General features: G+C 30.4%; 1 protein-coding gene across 3 annotated transcripts; it reads right to left on the reverse strand.

Annotated features, from left to right (window-relative positions):
* Nucleotides 1–17,604: 17,604 nt before the first annotated feature.
* On the reverse strand, nt 17,605–23,016 carry LOC134695977 (uncharacterized). 3 transcript variants are annotated; one of them, XM_063557482.1, is made up of 5 exons: nt 22,764–23,016; nt 21,291–22,121; nt 20,445–20,794; nt 18,985–19,237; nt 17,605–18,493 (listed from the first exon to the last, which is right to left on the reverse strand). In XM_063557482.1, the coding sequence occupies exons 1-5, from the start codon at nt 22,966–22,968 to the stop codon at nt 18,354–18,356; spliced, it is 1,779 nt and encodes a 592-aa protein (XP_063413552.1). In that variant the 5' UTR covers nt 22,969–23,016; the 3' UTR covers nt 17,605–18,353. The 3 variants fall into 3 exon arrangements, with proteins under 3 accessions (XP_063413552.1, XP_063413553.1, XP_063413554.1); XM_063557483.1 differs by lacking the exon at nt 17,605–18,493 and adding an exon at nt 19,828–19,874; XM_063557484.1 differs by lacking the exon at nt 17,605–18,493 and adding an exon at nt 19,828–19,874 and having other exon boundaries at nt 19,101–19,234.
* Nucleotides 23,017–23,326: the final 310 nt, after the last annotated feature.

Here is a 23,326-nt window from a genome sequence, read left to right on the forward strand (position 1 = left end):
ATAGTTATAGATCAGATCACTCGCCCATTATTTTACAAATATATGGAAATTTAACAATTCTCTTCTATATGATTCAGATTATGTCCATATTGTTAAAGAGGTAATAAATAAAACTAAAGAACAATATGCTTCTCTTGTATATAATCGAGAAAACCTAAACTTATTAGACCCTTGTGACATTGAGTTCACAATTAGTGATCAATTATTTTTAGAAACATTGTTAACTGAAATAAGGGGGAAAACAATATCTTATGCTACATTTAAAAAGAAAGAAACAAATAAATTAGAACATTTGCTAGCTGAAGATATAAACAGGTTGGAAGAAATAATCCAAACAGATGAAATTTTGGAACAGATAGAAAAAAAGAAAACAGATCTTAGAATTATCAGACAAAATAAAAATGAGGGGTCAATACATAAGGTCAAAAACACAATGGGTAGAAGAAGAAGAGAAACCGTCAAAGTATTTCATAAATTTAGAGACAAAAAGTTTTGCCAATAAAACAGTTCCTAAATTAATTGGTCAATCAGGAAATATAATTGAAAACAAAAAACGAATTCTAAACGAAGCCAACAATTATTACAAAAATCTATAATCCAATAATGAGACTATAAAATCTATTAATCTGAACAATGCTATATCCCATAAAGATATACCAAAACTATCTGAAAAGATGAAAGAGTCGTTAGAAGGGGAAATATCATTTATAGAATTGACTGATGCAATTAAAAGAATGAATATTGAGAAAAGCCCTGGATCGGATGGATATACAAATGAATTCCTTAATTTTTTTTGGATTGATATAGGTAAATTCATACATAGATCAATTAAATATGGCTATAATCAAGGGGAAATGTCTATTACCCAAAAACAAGATATTATAACTTGCATACCAAAAGGTGACAAACCAAAACAATACATGAAGAATTGGCGGCCCATCAGTCTTTTAAATAATATTTATAAATTAGCATCAAGTTGCATTGCAGAATGGATAAAGTCAGTTTTAACAATCTTAATTAATAATGACCAGACAGGATTTATACCTGGAAGATTTATTGGTGAAAACACCAGATTAATATATGATTTACTACACTACACTGAAGAAAATGATATCCCAGGCATTCTCCTCCTCATTGACTTTGAAAAAGCTTTTGATACAATATCCTGGATTTTCATAGAACAAGTTCTTGACTTTTTCAACTTTGGAAATTCCATAAAACATTGGGTTAAAACTTTTTTTTACAAATACTAAATCAGCAACAACGCAGAATAATTTTCTATCAGATTTCTTTCAATTGAAAGAGGTTGCAGACAAGGGGATCCTTTATCCCCTTACATTTTCTTGTTATGTGCAGAAATTTTAGGAATATTACTTAGAAAAAACTAAATCATAAAAGGTTTTACTATTGAAGACTCAGATTTTTTGATATCACAATATGCTGATGACACCACACTTGTTTTAGATGGTTCACCAGAATCCTTAGATGCATCTCTTTGTGTTTTAGAACTATATGCTGAATGGTCTGGTCTAAAGATAGAAAGAACAATGAAAAGCTGGTCTAACCAATACTTATCCCCAATTGGAAACATTACAATAATTAAAAGTCTTATAATTTAAAAGCTCAATCACCTATTTTTAACTTTACCAAATCTTAATAATGGATTACTAAATCAATTCATAAAAAAATTATTTGATTTTATTTGGGATGGTAAACCAGACATAATTAAAAGGGAAACAATTGCTCAAATATATGAACTGGTTGACTTAACATGTTAAATTTAAAACAATACATCAAAGGATTAAAACTAACTTGGATAAGAAGAAGAATCAAACAAACTAATAACTACTGTAAGTTACTAACTTGTACTGAAAAAAATGAATTAAAAAAGATATTCTTGGTAGGTTCAAGAACACATGGAAGAAATCCTATTTGGCTGGAGGTTTTTAATGCTTGGACTGAACTACAAACCAAAGTAGCTATTAAAACGAAGATGATTTTATCGCATATAATCTTTGGAATAATAAAGAAATTAAAATTGGTAATCAAACCCTTCTGTATAAAAAATGGACTGAAAAGGGCGTCTGGCTAATAAATGATTTAATTGATAATGATGGACATTTAATGGATTGGCAGGAATTTGAAAAAAAACATATGATGTTGATACCAACTTTCTTATATTTCAAGGCGTAAGGTCAGCTGTTTATTCCTATATGAAAAGTCTTAATATTAAAAATAATCAGCTTATGAAGCCTTATGGGCCAATTATACCAACTACTATTTCTATATTTATGAAATCTACAAAAGGATCAAAAGACATGTATAATGTTAAATAAAAAAATAACAAATATCACATCAAAGAAAAAGTGGTCCTTAATCCTAAGTAGACATAATATTATTTGGAACAAAATATACAGACTTCCATTTTACATTACTAAAAACTCAAAATTACAGTGGCTCCAATACAGGATTAATCACAGAATTTTAGGAACTAATAAATTTCTCTACAAAATTAAAGTCTCACAAAACAATAAATGCACTTTCTGTTCGGACTCAATAGAAACTATTGAACACATATTCTGGACATGTCCAATAGTTTTTAATGTGTGGGAATAATTTAATAAATGGATATTTTCAAAAGTCCAAATTGAACTACCACTTAATTTAGATATTGTCTTATTTGGGATATTAGAAAAAAACTACATAAGAAATCTCATAATACTATTAACCAAATATTATATATACAAAACAAAAATGCAATGTGGACAAGTAAATAGTGTAGCTTTAAAAAAAAAGATTGCCAATAAACACATTACAAAAAACAAACAAAAATATGAAAAAAGTCTGTACATGTCACCCTGAATTATGTATGGTTACCATGGCAACAGGCTTTAAAATGTTGAAAATAGCTGGTTTGTGCTATATTCGGCTTACAGTGACTTATATACAGCATAATATGTTTGATGCAGTTTTTATCATGTTAATTTCTTTTAAATACTTGTTCAGTGACATTTTTTTTCACTTTTTCTGATATTAAACTCAAATTGACATTTTTAATATAGGTAAATAGTATGAATTTTAGCATATATACCAACTTTCTGCCTAATATAAAAGATTGATATTTCTCATTTCTGCAAAAACATTGGGGCTCATTAGATTTTTTTTTTTATAAAAAATGAATAAAAATGCCACAAATAAAATAATTCCCTTGCTACTTACCCAATTTTTTTCAAATATATATGTAAAAGGAAATACACATATTGTTTTATTTGGCCTAAGGAGTATTTGTAATACTGATTAATCCAAAAAAAAAATTAAAATAAAATAAGTCAAGTTTTGTCTTCATTCTTCTCAACTCTTCATCATCACATTCTATGGTCTCCAGATGTTGCTCATCAGCCCTCCAAATATAAAAATGGCACCACTTAAGACCACTGACAGTGAGTTGCATAATCACTTGTTGATAATAATTAGGATTTTTCTTTAATATCAGGTTACCATCATCATACTTTTTTAAGTACAAACGATCTACCAGCGGCTTCACTGGACATTTGATTTCAAGCAGTCCGTATGGTGGCAACATTGCTAGATTGTACAATTTTCTGGCTGGACTTGCTGCCAACCTAGGTGAGAATGCACTGACAATTATTCCACTGGGGAAAATGTTCACATTTTCATTCTGTAACTAGATAAGTTAATTTAATTAATTTTTATAATTCCTGATTGATCAAGGGTTTAAGTAAATTTTTCATAAATAGAAATTTATCTTTGACTATGAAATGCTTATTTATTAAAAGCATTTGACATGTTTGACAAAAACGATGTTGATTTTAGTATAAGGAATTAAACAAATCTCATATTATCTTCTCCTTGAGAAGAAACATAAAAAACATTTTCCTTTTTTTAATAAAAAAGCATGATTTGAACTAGCTAAAAATCAATTAATAGCATCATATGTAATAATGGTATGTTCTAGCTTGCAATGTCCTCATGCTGGTCAGACATTTTTCACTTGACTTTAACCTCAATCTATAGATCAATGAACAAGGTTAAGTTTAGGTGGTCAAGTCCATATACTAGATACTATAAGCAATAGGTCTAGTATAGTTGGTGTATGGAAGGACTGTAAGCCTAAGGGTGTACATATCCAACGGGCAAGTGTCATCTGACCTTCACCTCATTTTCATGGTTCTGTGGTCATAGTTAAGTTTGGTCTCTTTTTCTCTTTTTTTAGCACTACATGCAAAAAGTGCAATAGGTAAACTATACTTCGTGTAAAGAAATATTTTATGATGCACATGTTAGTCACACAGGTTTTATTTTACATTGACCTCATTTTTACGGTTCATTGCTCAGTATTATGATTTTGAGTTTTGGCTTGAATTTTAACTTTAAGCAATAGGCAAACTATATGTGTTGTATGGAAAAATTGTAAGCTTTACATGTCTCTCTGGAATGGTTCATTTGACCTTGGCTTCACTTTATTTTCATGGTTCATTGGTCAGTGTTTAGTTTTCATGGTTAAATATGTTTCTTAAAAACTATTAAAAAAAAAAAGTAAACTGTATAAAAGGATCATAAAATATGGATATATCTTAAATGAACTTAATAAAAGGATAATTAATTTTTACATGAAATAACATTACAAGTAGACAAATACATGCATACTGTAGTTTGATACAGATGGGTGCGGTCCTAACCTTGACAAAAGTTAACTTAGAGTTAACTTGTTGACTGCTTTCTAAGTTAACTTGAGAATTTTTAAGCAGTCAAGCAAGTTAACTTCGTCGTCGGTGGACCAGACCTACGGTCTGCTTTTTTAGGACTGCTGCAGACCTATCGGCAAGTCTGCTCCAGAGCAGACCTGTGGACAAGTCTGCTTTTGACCAGTCCTGAGGACAGGTCTGCCCCAGACCAGACCTGTGGACAAGTCTGCTTTTGACCAGTCCTGAGGACAGGTCTGCCTCAGACCAGACGTGTGGACAGGTCTGCTCCTGACCAGACCTGAGGACAGGTCTGCTTTTGACCAGACCTGTGGACAAGTCTGCTATTGACCAGACCTGAGGACAGGTCTGCTTATGGCAGATTATCGTTATAAGAATTTTCTTATCAGACTTGAGCTTTCATTAAAATATGTAAACAACATTCGCATGGTTTATCCACAGATATCATTTATTATTTACTCGCTAGACTCTACTAGATATTATACAAATGCTCTCTTTTATTTGATATACATGTATTCTTATATAAATAAGAAATGGCTATACGATCACACAGAGTTGTTTTTTTTTTATAAGAAGGCGGATAGAAAGGTTATCCAATGCATCGGAACAATATTCTTATATCACGGGATATCGGCAACATTGTCTACGTTACTTCGTTCCCCGTTGTTTACCTGTCCCTTCCTAAATTTTACTTTATGCATAAATTTATACTTGCATGGATATTTCATTGATATTCAACTTGTTTGCATTGGATTTACTATTCTATTTCCCGCAGAATATTCTAACAGAAATTGTACAGTGTCCGTAAGCATACGGTGTGGTAAAACTATCAACAATCTCGTCAAATTCGTCAGATTTGTCATTGCCGATATTTATATGGGACGTCCTAAAATTATACTCAATGCGTATTTTAATGGAATAGTTTCCACTTGTCGTTTAACTATAAACAAAATCAATCAACCGACATAATAGATTCCAAGAAGAGAACCTCGTATACTTTTTTTATTAAATCATTGTAAATAGTACAAATGAATTCAGACATGTCAGTGTTGGTACGGATTCGTTGGTACTTTGATGATGTGGCATAATAGTTTTGTTTTACACGTACATCATCATGAACTCCTATATATGATGTGACTGTTATTATGAATAAAGAGATGAAATTCTGACATTCTCAATTTATTCAGAATATTGTTTGCATTAATAGTTTTCCAATATTATTGATTACGTGTACATTTACTGTCCTACTAAAATGTGAACAAGAGCGCCAGGAGAAGACATTAAGGCGCTCGGTACAATACTATCCGGGTATATAGATTTGCAAATAAAAGTGCACATATGATCAGTTTTGGTCAAATAGTTTTGTTTTCCAAGTCAGCATGAGGTATTAAAACTACTGAAATTTTGTTACGTATCAATATTTTGAATAAAAGGAGGACACGCTGGTATCCTAAATTTATGCGAACAAAAATTTGTTGTTATTAAATTGCAATATTGCTGTCCATTGTCATGATTATATTATACATTGATTCCTGACATAAAAAAATATGGCTGATTAATACTATGCGGGTACGTCATGGTGTATATAGATTTACAAATTAATTGCACAAGTGGTCAGTTTTGGTAATGCGGTCAAATAATTTTGTTGTAAAAGTCAACTGGAGGTATCAAAACTACTGAAATTTTGTTACGTATCAATATTTTGAATAAAATGAGGACATGCTGGTATCCTAAATTTATGCGAACAAAAATTTGTTGTTATTATATTGCAATATTGCTGTCCATTGTCATAATTGTATTATACATTGAATCCTGACATAAAAATATGGCTGATTTACTATCTGACTATGCTGGTATATAGATTTACAAATTAAAGTGCATATATGGTCAGTTTTGGTGGATGCCGTCAAATAATTTTGTTGTACAAGTCAACTGGAGGCATCAAAACTACTGAAATTTTGTTACGTATCAGGTCCGAGTACACAGTTATCGTCCTTTGATTTTCGTTGTTCACGAATATAGTCCTTAATGTGGACAGTGTGTTACTTGCCAATTTTTGTTATACCCCTTCCAAATTTAATTCTCCATGTTTTATGCCTCATATAGCAAGTTGGGGGGTGAAATGACGCTGTAAAAAAATTTGGGTCATAAATATTTAGGTAAAGTAGTGATTAGGTCCAGCTGAAAAAGGTCAAAAATTAGCACTTCGGAAGCTGTCAAAAGATTTCAAGACCCCCTTAACACAAAATTGTCCATATTTTGAGTTAGAGCTGATGAAGTTTTCTATAATTTTGATATAATTTGTCCCAAAAGTAGTACAACACACTGTAAAAATGTTATTGAGAAAGCGCAGGTGGGATTTTTTTTATTTACATTTATTGTCTAAAAGAAATGCACTACGAAATAACTGTGTACTCGGACCATCAGTATTTTAAGTAAAAAGAGGACATACTGGCACCCTTAATTTAGGCGAACAAAAATTTGTTGTTATTATATTGCAATATTGCTGCCCATTGTCATGATTGTATTATACATTAAATCCTGACATAAAAAAAAATGACTGATTTACTGTCTTGGTATATAGATTTTCAAATAAAAGTGCACATATGGTCAGTTTTGATAATGCGGTCAAATAATGTTGTTGTACAAGTCAACTGGAGGTATCAAAACTACTGAAATTTTGTTACGTATCAATATTTTGAATAAAATGAGGACATGCTTGTATCCTAAATTGATGTGAACAAAAATTTGTTGTTATTATATTGCAATATTGCTGTTCATTGTCATCATTGTATTATACATTGATTCTGGCATAAAAAAATATGGCTGATTAACTATGCGGGTATATAGATTTACAAATTAAAGTGCACATATGGTCAGTTTTGGTGGATGCGGTCAAATAATTTTGTTGTACAAGTCAACTGGAGGCATCAAAACTACTGAAATTGTAATGCATATCAATATTTTGAATAAAATGAGGACATGCTGGTATCCTGAATTGATGCAAACAAAAATTTGTTGTTATTATATTGCAATATTGCTGTCAATTGTCATGATTGTATTATACATTGAATCCTGACATAAAAAATATGGCTGATTTACTATGCGGGTATATAGATTTACAAATTAAAGTGCATATATGATCAGTTTTGGTGGATGCGGTCAAATAATTTTGCTGTACAAGTCAACTGGAGGCACCAAAACTACTGAAATTTTGTTACGTATTAATATTTTGAATAAAATGAGGACATGCTGGTATCCTAAATTTATGGGAACAAAAATTTGTTGTTATTATATTGCAATATTGCTGTCCATTGTCATGATTGTTTTATACATTGAATCCTGACATAAAAAATATGGCTGATTTACTAAGCGGGTATATAGATTTACAAATTAAAGTGCACATATGGTCAGTTTTGGTGGATGCGGTCAAATAATTTTGTTGTACAAGTCAACTGGAGTTATCAAAACTACTGAAATTTTGTAACGTATCAATATTTTGAATAAAATGAGGACATGCTTGTATCCTAAATTTATGCGAACAAAAATTTGTTGTTATTATATTACAATATTGCTGTCCATTGTCATATTTGTATTATACATTGAATCCTGACATAGAAATATGGCTGATTTACTATGCTGGTATATAGATTTACAAATTAAAGTGCATATATGGTCAGTTTTGGTGGATGCGGTCAAATACACTTTAATTTTGTTGTACAAGTCAACTGGAGGCATCAAAACTACTGAAATTTTGTTACGTATCAGTATTTTAAGTAAAAAGAGGACATACTGGCACCCTTAATTTAGGCGAACAAAAATTTGTTGTTATTATATTGCAATATTGCTGCCCATTGTCATGATTGTATTATACATTAAATCCTGACATAAAAAAAAATGACTGATTTACTGTCTTGGTATATAGATTTTCAAATAAAAGTGCACATATGGTCAGTTTTGATAATGCGGTCAAATAATGTTGTTGTACAAGTCAACTGGAGGTATCAAAACTACTGAAATTTTGTTACGTATCAATATTTTGAATAAAATGAGGACATGCTTGTATCCTAAATTGATGTGAACAAAAATTTGTTGTTATTATATTGCAATATTGCTGTTCATTGTCATCATTGTATTATACATTGATTCTGGCATAAAAAAATATGGCTGATTAACTATGCGGGTATATAGATTTACAAATTAAAGTGCACATATGGTCAGTTTTGGTGGATGCGGTCAAATAATTTTGTTGTACAAGTCAACTGGAGGCATCAAAACTACTGAAATTGTAATGCATATCAATATTTTGAATAAAATGAGGACATGCTGGTATCCTGAATTGATGCAAACAAAAATTTGTTGTTATTATATTGCAATATTGCTGTCAATTGTCATGATTGTATTATACATTGAATCCTGACATAAAAAATATGGCTGATTTACTATGCGGGTATATAGATTTACAAATTAAAGTGCATATATGATCAGTTTTGGTGGATGCGGTCAAATAATTTTGCTGTACAAGTCAACTGGAGGCACCAAAACTACTGAAATTTTGTTACGTATTAATATTTTGAATAAAATGAGGACATGCTGGTATCCTAAATTTATGGGAACAAAAATTTGTTGTTATTATATTGCAATATTGCTGTCCATTGTCATGATTGTTTTATACATTGAATCCTGACATAAAAAATATGGCTGATTTACTAAGCGGGTATATAGATTTACAAATTAAAGTGCACATATGGTCAGTTTTGGTGGATGCGGTCAAATAATTTTGTTGTACAAGTCAACTGGAGTTATCAAAACTACTGAAATTTTGTAACGTATCAATATTTTGAATAAAATGAGGACATGCTTGTATCCTAAATTTATGCGAACAAAAATTTGTTGTTATTATATTACAATATTGCTGTCCATTGTCATATTTGTATTATACATTGAATCCTGACATAGAAATATGGCTGATTTACTATGCTGGTATATAGATTTACAAATTAAAGTGCATATATGGTCAGTTTTGGTGGATGCGGTCAAATACACTTTAATTTTGTTGTACAAGTCAACTGGAGGCATCAAAACTACTGAAATTTTGTTACGTATCAGTATTTTAAGTAAAAAGAGGACATACTGGCACCCTTAATTTAGGCGAACAAAAATTTGTTGTTATTATATTGCAATATTGCTGCCCATTGTCATGATTGTATTATACATTAAATCCTGACATAAAAAAAAATGACTGATTTACTGTCTTGGTATATAGATTTTCAAATAAAAGTGCACATATGGTCAGTTTTGATAATGCGGTCAAATAATGTTGTTGTACAAGTCAACTGGAGGTATCAAAACTACTGAAATTTTGTTACGTATCAATATTTTGAATAAAATGAGGACATGCTTGTATCCTAAATTGATGTGAACAAAAATTTGTTGTTATTATATTGCAATATTGCTGTTCATTGTCATCATTGTATTATACATTGATTCTGGCATAAAAAAATATGGCTGATTAACTATGCGGGTATATAGATTTACAAATTAAAGTGCACATATGGTCAGTTTTGGTGGATGCGGTCAAATAATTTTGTTGTACAAGTCAACTGGAGGCATCAAAACTACTGAAATTGTAATGCATATCAATATTTTGAATAAAATGAGGACATGCTGGTATCCTGAATTGATGCAAACAAAAATTTGTTGTTATTATATTGCAATATTGCTGTCAATTGTCATGATTGTATTATACATTGAATCCTGACATAAAAAATATGGCTGATTTACTATGCGGGTATATAGATTTACAAATTAAAGTGCATATATGATCAGTTTTGGTGGATGCGGTCAAATAATTTTGCTGTACAAGTCAACTGGAGGCACCAAAACTACTGAAATTTTGTTACGTATTAATATTTTGAATAAAATGAGGACATGCTGGTATCCTAAATTTATGGGAACAAAAATTTGTTGTTATTATATTGCAATATTGCTGTCCATTGTCATGATTGTTTTATACATTGAATCCTGACATAAAAAATATGGCTGATTTACTAAGCGGGTATATAGATTTACAAATTAAAGTGCACATATGGTCAGTTTTGGTGGATGCGGTCAAATAATTTTGTTGTACAAGTCAACTGGAGTTATCAAAACTACTGAAATTTTGTAACGTATCAATATTTTGAATAAAATGAGGACATGCTTGTATCCTAAATTTATGCGAACAAAAATTTGTTGTTATTATATTACAATATTGCTGTCCATTGTCATATTTGTATTATACATTGAATCCTGACATAGAAATATGGCTGATTTACTATGCTGGTATATAGATTTACAAATTAAAGTGCATATATGGTCAGTTTTGGTGGATGCGGTCAAATACACTTTAATTTTGTTGTACAAGTCAACTGGAGGCATCAAAACTACTGAAATTTTGTTACGTATCAGTATTTTAAGTAAAAAGAGGACATACTGGCACCCTTAATTTAGGCGAACAAAAATTTGTTGTTATTATATTGCAATATTGCTGCCCATTGTCATGATTGTATTATACATTAAATCCTGACATAAAAAAAAATGACTGATTTACTGTCTTGGTATATAGATTTTCAAATAAAAGTGCACATATGGTCAGTTTTGATAATGCGGTCAAATAATGTTGTTGTACAAGTCAACTGGAGGTATCAAAACTACTGAAATTTTGTTACGTATCAATATTTTGAATAAAATGAGGACATGCTTGTATCCTAAATTGATGTGAACAAAAATTTGTTGTTATTATATTGCAATATTGCTGTTCATTGTCATCATTGTATTATACATTGATTCTGGCATAAAAAAATATGGCTGATTAACTATGCGGGTATATAGATTTACAAATTAAAGTGCACATATGGTCAGTTTTGGTGGATGCGGTCAAATAATTTTGTTGTACAAGTCAACTGGAGGCATCAAAACTACTGAAATTGTAATGCATATCAATATTTTGAATAAAATGAGGACATGCTGGTATCCTGAATTGATGCAAACAAAAATTTGTTGTTATTATATTGCAATATTGCTGTCAATTGTCATGATTGTATTATACATTGAATCCTGACATAAAAAATATGGCTGATTTACTATGCGGGTATATAGATTTACAAATTAAAGTGCATATATGATCAGTTTTGGTGGATGCGGTCAAATAATTTTGCTGTACAAGTCAACTGGAGGCACCAAAACTACTGAAATTTTGTTACGTATTAATATTTTGAATAAAATGAGGACATGCTGGTATCCTAAATTTATGGGAACAAAAATTTGTTGTTATTATATTGCAATATTGCTGTCCATTGTCATGATTGTTTTATACATTGAATCCTGACATAAAAAATATGGCTGATTTACTAAGCGGGTATATAGATTTACAAATTAAAGTGCACATATGGTCAGTTTTGGTGGATGCGGTCAAATAATTTTGTTGTACAAGTCAACTGGAGTTATCAAAACTACTGAAATTTTGTAACGTATCAATATTTTGAATAAAATGAGGACATGCTTGTATCCTAAATTTATGCGAACAAAAATTTGTTGTTATTATATTACAATATTGCTGTCCATTGTCATATTTGTATTATACATTGAATCCTGACATAGAAATATGGCTGATTTACTATGCTGGTATATAGATTTACAAATTAAAGTGCATATATGGTCAGTTTTGGTGGATGCGGTCAAATACACTTTAATTTTGTTGTACAAGTCAACTGGAGGCATCAAAACTACTGAAATTTTGTTACGTATCAGTATTTTAAGTAAAAAGAGGACATACTGGCACCCTTAATTTAGGCGAACAAAAATTTGTTGTTATTATATTGCAATATTGCTGCCCATTGTCATGATTGTATTATACATTAAATCCTGACATAAAAAAAAATGACTGATTTACTGTCTTGGTATATAGATTTTCAAATAAAAGTGCACATATGGTCAGTTTTGATAATGCGGTCAAATAATGTTGTTGTACAAGTCAACTGGAGGTATCAAAACTACTGAAATTTTGTTACGTATCAATATTTTGAATAAAATGAGGACATGCTTGTATCCTAAATTGATGTGAACAAAAATTTGTTGTTATTATATTGCAATATTGCTGTTCATTGTCATCATTGTATTATACATTGATTCTGGCATAAAAAAATATGGCTGATTAACTATGCGGGTATATAGATTTACAAATTAAAGTGCACATATGGTCAGTTTTGGTGGATGCGGTCAAATAATTTTGTTGTACAAGTCAACTGGAGGCATCAAAACTACTGAAATTGTAATGCATATCAATATTTTGAATAAAATGAGGACATGCTGGTATCCTGAATTGATGCAAACAAAAATTTGTTGTTATTATATTGCAATATTGCTGTCAATTGTCATGATTGTATTATACATTGAATCCTGACATAAAAAATATGGCTGATTTACTATGCGGGTATATAGATTTACAAATTAAAGTGCATATATGATCAGTTTTGGTGGATGCGGTCAAATAATTTTGCTGTACAAGTCAACTGGAGGCACCAAAACTACTGAAATTTTGTTACGTATTAATATTTTGAATAAAATGAGGACATGCTGGTATCCTAAATTTATGGGAACAAAAATTTGTTGTTATTATATTGCAATATTGCTGTCCATTGTCATGATTGTTTTATACATTGAATCCTGACATAAAAAATATGGCTGATTTACTAAGCGGGTATATAGATTTACAAATTAAAGTGCACATATGGTCAGTTTTGGTGGATGCGGTCAAATAATTTTGTTGTACAAGTCAACTGGAGTTATCAAAACTACTGAAATTTTGTAACGTATCAATATTTTGAATAAAATGAGGACATGCTTGTATCCTAAATTTATGCGAACAAAAATTTGTTGTTATTATATTACAATATTGCTGTCCATTGTCATATTTGTATTATACATTGAATCCTGACATAGAAATATGGCTGATTTACTATGCTGGTATATAGATTTACAAATTAAAGTGCATATATGGTCAGTTTTGGTGGATGCGGTCAAATACACTTTAATTTTGTTGTACAAGTCAACTGGAGGCATCAAAACTACTGAAATTTTGTTACGTATCAGTATTTTAAGTAAAAAGAGGACATACTGGCACCCTTAATTTAGGCGAACAAAAATTTGTTGTTATTATATTGCAATATTGCTGCCCATTGTCATGATTGTATTATACATTAAATCCTGACATAAAAAAAAATGACTGATTTACTGTCTTGGTATATAGATTTTCAAATAAAAGTGCACATATGGTCAGTTTTGATAATGCGGTCAAATAATGTTGTTGTACAAGTCAACTGGAGGTATCAAAACTACTGAAATTTTGTTACGTATCAATATTTTGAATAAAATGAGGACATGCTTGTATCCTAAATTGATGTGAACAAAAATTTGTTGTTATTATATTGCAATATTGCTGTTCATTGTCATCATTGTATTATACATTGATTCTGGCATAAAAAAATATGGCTGATTAACTATGCGGGTATATAGATTTACAAATTAAAGTGCACATATGGTCAGTTTTGGTGGATGCGGTCAAATAATTTTGTTGTACAAGTCAACTGGAGGCATCAAAACTACTGAAATTGTAATGCATATCAATATTTTGAATAAAATGAGGACATGCTGGTATCCTGAATTGATGCAAACAAAAATTTGTTGTTATTATATTGCAATATTGCTGTCAATTGTCATGATTGTATTATACATTGAATCCTGACATAAAAAATATGGCTGATTTACTATGCGGGTATATAGATTTACAAATTAAAGTGCATATATGATCAGTTTTGGTGGATGCGGTCAAATAATTTTGCTGTACAAGTCAACTGGAGGCACCAAAACTACTGAAATTTTGTTACGTATTAATATTTTGAATAAAATGAGGACATGCTGGTATCCTAAATTTATGGGAACAAAAATTTGTTGTTATTATATTGCAATATTGCTGTCCATTGTCATGATTGTTTTATACATTGAATCCTGACATAAAAAATATGGCTGATTTACTAAGCGGGTATATAGATTTACAAATTAAAGTGCACATATGGTCAGTTTTGGTGGATGCGGTCAAATAATTTTGTTGTACAAGTCAACTGGAGTTATCAAAACTACTGAAATTTTGTAACGTATCAATATTTTGAATAAAATGAGGACATGCTTGTATCCTAAATTTATGCGAACAAAAATTTGTTGTTATTATATTACAATATTGCTGTCCATTGTCATATTTGTATTATACATTGAATCCTGACATAGAAATATGGCTGATTTACTATGCTGGTATATAGATTTACAAATTAAAGTGCATATATGGTCAGTTTTGGTGGATGCGGTCAAATACACTTTAATTTTGTTGTACAAGTCAACTGGAGGCATCAAAACTACTGAAATTTTGTTACGTATCAGTATTTTAAGTAAAAAGAGGACATACTGGCACCCTTAATTTAGGCGAACAAAAATTTGTTGTTATTATATTGCAATATTGCTGCCCATTGTCATGATTGTATTATACATTAAATCCTGACATAAAAAAAAATGACTGATTTACTGTCTTGGTATATAGATTTTCAAATAAAAGTGCACATATGGTCAGTTTTGATAATGCGGTCAAATAATGTTGTTGTACAAGTCAACTGGAGGTATCAAAACTACTGAAATTTTGTTACGTATCAATATTTTGAATAAAATGAGGACATGCTTGTATCCTAAATTGATGTGAACAAAAATTTGTTGTTATTATATTGCAATATTGCTGTTCATTGTCATCATTGTATTATACATTGATTCTGGCATAAAAAAATATGGCTGATTAACTATGCGGGTATATAGATTTACAAATTAAAGTGCACATATGGTCAGTTTTGGTGGATGCGGTCAAATAATTTTGTTGTACAAGTCAACTGGAGGCATCAAAACTACTGAAATTGTAATGCATATCAATATTTTGAATAAAATGAGGACATGCTGGTATCCTGAATTGATGCAAACAAAAATTTGTTGTTATTATATTGCAATATTGCTGTCAATTGTCATGATTGTATTATACATTGAATCCTGACATAAAAAATATGGCTGATTTACTATGCGGGTATATAGATTTACAAATTAAAGTGCATATATGATCAGTTTTGGTGGATGCGGTCAAATAATTTTGCTGTACAAGTCAACTGGAGGCACCAAAACTACTGAAATTTTGTTACGTATTAATATTTTGAATAAAATGAGGACATGCTGGTATCCTAAATTTATGGGAACAAAAATTTGTTGTTATTATATTGCAATATTGCTGTCCATTGTCATGATTGTTTTATACATTGAATCCTGACATAAAAAATATGGCTGATTTACTAAGCGGGTATATAGATTTACAAATTAAAGTGCACATATGGTCAGTTTTGGTGGATGCGGTCAAATAATTTTGTTGTACAAGTCAACTGGAGTTATCAAAACTACTGAAATTTTGTAACGTATCAATATTTTGAATAAAATGAGGACATGCTTGTATCCTAAATTTATGCGAACAAAAATTTGTTGTTATTATATTACAATATTGCTGTCCATTGTCATATTTGTATTATACATTGAATCCTGACATAGAAATATGGCTGATTTACTATGCTGGTATATAGATTTACAAATTAAAGTGCATATATGGTCAGTTTTGGTGGATGCGGTCAAATACACTTTAATTTTGTTGTACAAGTCAACTGGAGGCATCAAAACTACTGAAATTTTGTTACGTATCAGTATTTTAAGTAAAAAGAGGACATACTGGCACCCTTAATTTAGGCGAACAAAAATTTGTTGTTATTATATTGCAATATTGCTGCCCATTGTCATGATTGTATTATACATTAAATCCTGACATAAAAAAAAATGACTGATTTACTGTCTTGGTATATAGATTTTCAAATAAAAGTGCACATATGGTCAGTTTTGATAATGCGGTCAAATAATGTTGTTGTACAAGTCAACTGCCCAAGTCAAAGTGAAAGGCAGTTTCTTGGCAGTTCATTAGCCTTCACAGTTCACAAATTAAGCAGTTTTTAATGCTTGGCAGTTCTTAACCTTCCAAAATTAACCAGTTACTTCATATACAAAAATTAGCAGTTTTCCTTAACCTTCACAGTTCCTTAGCTGCTTTAGGCAGTTCCTTGGCAGTTTTTTTCACGAAATATTTAAATTTAGTACTAAAAACTGCTTTCATTTCATGAATATTCATAATTAACTGCTACCAGATAATTAATATGCATGGAAAACTGGGATGCAACTGCTAAGGAGAATACTTATATGGTCATGAATTATGCATATTCATAAAGGTACTGCTTATACTGCTACATGTAAATGACCAAAGTGACGAGCACTTAGTAACTATTAAAGCAATAAAATATAATAAACATCAGAACAAATTTATTTTTATTAATTAACAATCCTGAAGTACATGTAACTTAAATAATATGTTTAGCTTTTCAATATGATAACAAATATTGATGTCAGAATAAAATGCATGCAATATATATGTAATTTCAAGAAATGGAAATCAATTTTCTAGCTATATATGTATGTAGCTCATAGCTTAACATTGAATATCATGATACTGGTAATCAAATTATTAGAAATGTAATTTAAGCATAATTTTCATGATATATGAACTGATCAGCTAATAATTCAAAATATCAAAACACATCATATAAAGAACATACAGTACATTTACATGAAATTAAGTGATCATTAAAATCATTTAAAAAAATATTATTTACACCAGTAAATTAGCATGAATTAAGGGGCACTGAGGATTTATAAGTACCAAATGTTTTGTTTTAATGAAAAAGATTTAGCTCATTGAATTAATAGTTACATTGAACATGTTAAATATATATGTATAGCAGTTTGACAAAGTACACAAATGTATATACCATTATATATGTAATTAAAAATGGTCTTTCAATATAAAAAAAGTATTTTCATCAGATCTTTATTCTAAGGGGGGATGTGTCCAGTCACCATGCATGTTTAACAACCTACATTTTTATATACATGTATTCAAAATAGGGTTTTATAGTCAGATAGCTAGCTGGCAGGAAACTTGATAAAGTAATATTCATGGCAATACAGCAACTTACCTCAATAAGAATTAAACTTATACTTCTCAATAAACACATTTTCCATATAAACTATATCCCATATATACAAATATACATTGTATTTACTTTCAATATATATTGTGTGCCACTAATGCACATTCATGTACATGTATGCAAATATCTAAATGTTATTGTGTTCTTTGCTAAATAGTACAAGGACCCATCTTTCACTTTTATACACACACTTAATAGAATCCTGCCACTTTTTTAAAAGAGAATGGATAGCTTAGCTAGAATTCATAATTCTATCACACTATTATTAAGACAACACTAAAAAATTTCCATCTTATAAATACATGTGTATATAAAAGCCATGTTCACTCAACACATGTATAAATTTATGTAAAGAAAAATTATGACGCAAATAATCCAGTTGATTGTTGTGTATGTCCATATCCAAATGTACATTAATTGTAATTCAACAAGATTTTTTCTTGAGCACTGGATGAGTTAACAGTTTCCTTCTGCAGTTTGTAACTTTGTTGGTTATTGTTGTATTAAATTCAACTTTAGAAGGCAGCTGCCATCCCTCACGCGTACAATGGTACATGATATACTCTGCAAATAAAAAGTATTTTTTACTTAAGCATTTGGTTTCGCAATGATCATGATCATCATTTTAACATGTACATGCATGCATTAATAAGAAAACATCATTTTATATATACCCAGAACAAAAACATGATGACTTAGGGAAATAAATCATTTTATTAAAGTGTGACTATATGATTTGATGTAAGCTTTCATCATCATATTCCCCGACCCCCATTCCATTCATTATTCTAATTATGTTTTTATTTATATATATAAATTGTTGTTTTGATTTAGACTTGTATATATATCATGTACGTGTATATCAGTTGTATACTGTATGTTTAATACTGAAAATAATGGTTTTTTGTATAATCTAGCTTATAAAACAACATGTATGCATTATTTTCAATTTTATTTATACATATATACATGTAAAAAACATTGCAAAATTACAGTACATTGTACATGATATTACATGTATGTATAAAAGAACAGAATGCTTATATTTAAATTACCTCGTATTGCTTCAATTTTTGTACCATCCAACGGGCAACCTACTTCTCCTTTCATCTTTCTGATGCCTAGTCCAGAAGAAACAGCTAATTCTGCTTTGGTGAAAACACATGTCAATATAGCATTCAATAAGGCTATGGCTGGTCTCTTTGAAGATTTGGCCTGCAAACGTGCATGTCTTTCCTCAGTTTTTACTACTAGAACATCCTTGAACTTGTTAGGGTCCAAGGAGTCTTTTATAAGAACAGTCAGCTGCTGAAAGAATAAAACAAATTGTGAATTCATGTACATGAATGTGTACTATATTAATAATTTTTTAGATACTTTTTACAATTTTAAATACATTTTTTTGCAGCTATATCATGTATGCACAGAAAGACTGTCTATAATAATTATACAACAAAATGTACATATAAATTACATTTATAACAACATAGCTGAATGCATGCAGACAGCAGTGTGTATAATAACATTAGACCTAATGTACAATGGGTAGTTTGTATTACATTATTTATGCAGAAAAGGAACTTCTTAAGTAGGTCTGTTCCAGAAAACAATTTATTATAACTCACACACGTCATGTATAAATACTTTAGAAAGACAATTCAGTTGAGTTTGAAAAAATTTCTGTCAAGGGAGACATTTAAATTTAAACTGCCCACCTGCTGGACACTTGTAATGTCTCATGGTTGACGTGAATAAGCTTTTCTCATTTATCATTCGAACACATATAAAAGTAGATGAAAGATTTTTGGAACACATACACTTCAGTAATGAAGATAATTAATAAATCATCTTGTTTTATCCAAACTCACTGAAAAAAAAAATCCCTTTAATTTACTTACCACTGATAGAGGAAAATGCCCAGGTTGATGTTGATCTTTTCAATTAACTGAATTAACATGCAAAAAAAGAAAACTATTTTTAGGAAAAACAGCATAGCAAATTAAATTACAAATCATACAGTATATTAGTATTTGAAGGTGTTGATCAACATGTACAGTATCATGCAAAACAGTGTAAATATTAAATCAAATGGTATGCATTTATGGAATCAATAAGATTTTAGTTAATCATACAAATCAAGACAGGGGTTTAAATTATGCATTTATCTTTTTAGGCATCCATTTAAGTTCTCGTCTTTGCTAAATTAAACTATAAGTGCACATGCATTTAAATTTTAACATATATGTATTATTGATAATTAAAATCAGTATACAAAATGTACGTTGGTTCTTGTTTGTACTGCGTTTTTAAACTGAAAAAACATATACACTGTTAGCCTAGTCATGAGGATTACTGGAACAATGTATGTATGTTGAATTACAAACTTACATGTACATGTCTGACAAGTAAAATGTGACTGTTATTGAGCACTAAACAACTTTTGAAATCATTTCATTCACATGCTTGAAAGCCCATGCCATATTATTCTTAAAAATTGTATGTATTATATATATACCTTGTCATCGGGTTTGGATCCTCTAATCCTAGAGTTTGAAGATTCAGCCTCAGAACATGCATTTGAACTGTTTTGACTAACATTACAGCTGTCCTTTGAGCTCCAAGTAGATTGCGAATTGTCTTGTTCTTCTGTACTCATGTCCACTATTGAATCATTCTCTGTGTTGATAATGCTACTGACATCGGGTTCATTAATTTCATCAGGATCATTGTTAAAGATACTAGGCATGCTGGGTGGTTTAAATGGAGTATTATTTGAACTAATAAAATCATGACCACCTAGTATTTTTGACAACCTTCCCAATACCATGCTGGTTGTGGCTGCTTCCTCTTTGGTTATTCCAAGAACTATAAGTATAAAAAAATGTACATGTATTTGTATATATACATGTATGTACAAAAATGTTCCAAGCATGTTAAATTTATGAATACAACAATTAAATGGTTTTTTATACCTGATTGAAGGCTGATTCAGTTAAATTCTAATTTCATGTTGTTCATGTATACCCAAGTCCCATATTATATAATTTAACTTTGTGTGTACATGTACATCATGTAATGGTCATGTATAAATTAAATGAACATTTGTATTTACCTTTTCAAATCTATAGGATCCAGTTAACAAGTTGCTGTCTTCAGTTTTGACTTTAGTGTATGTTTTATTCATTAAACTGATTTTGTAAATGTAGTTAACTTTAACTTATAAATACTATGATCTGGTTGCTTACAATTTCATTGAGAAAACAAGTATTTAGAAAAACTCACATTGTAAATGATTTTGTGTTAAAATCCTACAACAAATACTTTATCATTCACTTGGTGTTACAATTTTATAAAAACTTACGATTACATATAAGTTCCTTTTTAGTCTGCTCTTGACTACTGTCTGTTGGCATGTCATGATCATTGTTAAGTTTTTCAAACTCATCAGTTTCTTTCCCAAAGTTCGAATGCAATTCATGCACTTCTTTCTTGTCCATGTCATAGATGCTATTAACTGAGTCGACAAAAACACCATCCCATTTGTCAGTTGACTGGCCTATTGTTGATATGTTTTCTTTTGGTACATGTATTTGTACTGCATCATCCAATTTGTGGGTAAACAGAACTGAACTACAGTGTTTTCTTGGTGAGCGCCTTAAACTTGCAATTGATATGGGATCAATTGTAACTGTCTGTTTAACAGGTGATATATCTTCATACATAGAAGTGACTGTCTTTTTTGGGCTGCATATGTCCTGTCTTTTAGGTGTTGAAGTACAAGTAGTACTGCTCATAACTTTAACCAAATTTAGATCTTCTTTTCCTTGAGACTGTTCTATGTTCAACATTGCTGAAATTTCAGCCATCTTATCAGGATGAAGAGCACTCTTAACAGCTGTAGCCTTACATGTATCTGTTGATTTTTTGGCGGGTTTTGCTGAACCATTTGATGTTGCTACATGTACTTTCTTAGACTTAATAGTTGACTTGGTTGAGACTTTGTCCTTTTTCACTTTCTTCTTCTCAGATGGACATGGTTCTTCATCTTGTAGCTCCTTTATGGCCTCTGTTAATTTGGATGAGGCATTTCTTTTGGTGTTGGCTTGAAAATCTTTAAACAATGTCTGAACTGGTAGACCATCTGTTAATTTCTTTTGACATTGGTTTGCCAACTCTTCTGCTTTCTTTTTAACTGCAATTAATATCATGTAATATGTTATGATTTTATTTTCATAAATAAATCAAATGATATTTTCTTAAATTTAATTATATCAAGCAGGGTCGGATCGATCCAACCATTTTAAAAGGGGGTTCCAATCAAGGAGAAATATGTATATACAAATTTATATGTCCCCATTCAAATGCATTGATCATCCAAAAAAAGGGGGGTTCCAACCCTGAACTCCCCTATGGATCTGCCGCTGTCAAGAATAAATGTGCATGGTTCATGAATTAAGAGGATCAAGGGATTCTTATTATTAGACTATATAACATAAATTTTAAGATAATATTTTTCATTTATAAAATACATGTCATTTGCATCCACTAGCTGTCTGCATGTATATATATATAATATACTATATGATGACACCAACTACATACACAAGTTGGTCTTTGGAAATAGTATGTGTATATATATCTTCTACACACTTTATATCACTCTGGTAATATTGTAATGTATTTTTTTGTACCTAACACCATCCCCCCTCCCCTTTTTCTCCAAATTAAGCCAAATGCAAGACTAACAAAATTATTCCATTTTTTTTTAATTTCTTATGTTCATGCCAATGTGTACTATCATTTTTTTTGGAAAATAACTCAACACTTTTCTTACCTTGTCCAGAACAGAGAATAATGCCATCATAAAGTTTTGTCTCCACAGTGTCTTTGCCATCCTCACTGATGCTTTCGGTCTCGAAAGGTACCTGGCATTTAGTTCCCTTCACCATTTCCGCCTCTGTTTTATCACATTCTACCTTTGACATATTGACTGCTTCAAATGCATTGTCAAAGGCAAAATAAATAACTAGAAACTCCATATTTATTGCGTTATTATTTGTGTTGATATTATTTTCTCTGATCTGATGATGGCGGTCAATTGCAATCTGGTACGTTATCGATATCAGGTTTGTGCTCAGCGTACACTTTGACTTAAAACAGGAAACCAGTCGGGTTCAAAATTTGAATTTTGCTATTACTCGGCCTTTTCCGGCGAAGAAGAACAAAGAGGATGTTGATTTCCGATGTTAGACGGAGGTAAACGAGTATGATCCGTGGATTATTTGTGAAGTAATTAAATGTTTTTTTTTGTTTTAACGGCTTTGAAAGAATTAAATGATAAAAAATTACTCAAATTGAAAGTTGATTGCAAAATTAAATCCATAATTATTCATCCTG

Source organism: Mytilus trossulus, chromosome 14 (assembly GCF_036588685.1).
Source record: "Mytilus trossulus isolate FHL-02 chromosome 14, PNRI_Mtr1.1.1.hap1, whole genome shotgun sequence".
Lineage (NCBI taxonomy): Eukaryota > Metazoa > Mollusca > Bivalvia > Mytilida > Mytilidae > Mytilus > Mytilus trossulus.

What these genes read in the sequence shown, in the direction of transcription:
- LOC134695977 (XM_063557482.1), bottom strand. Translation starts at nt 22,968, where the DNA reads ATGGAGTTTCTAGTTATTTATTTTGCCTTTGACAATGCATTTGAAGCA. An exon ending in AAAGGAACTTATATGTAATC is followed by an intron (nt 20,795 to 21,290) that starts GTAAGTTTTTAT and finishes TTATACTTATAG; the next exon opens with TTCTTGGAATAACCAAAGAG. An exon ending in AAAAATTGAAGCAATACGAG is followed by an intron (nt 18,494 to 18,984) that starts GTAATTTAAATA and finishes TTTTATTTGCAG; the next exon opens with AGTATATCATGTACCATTGT.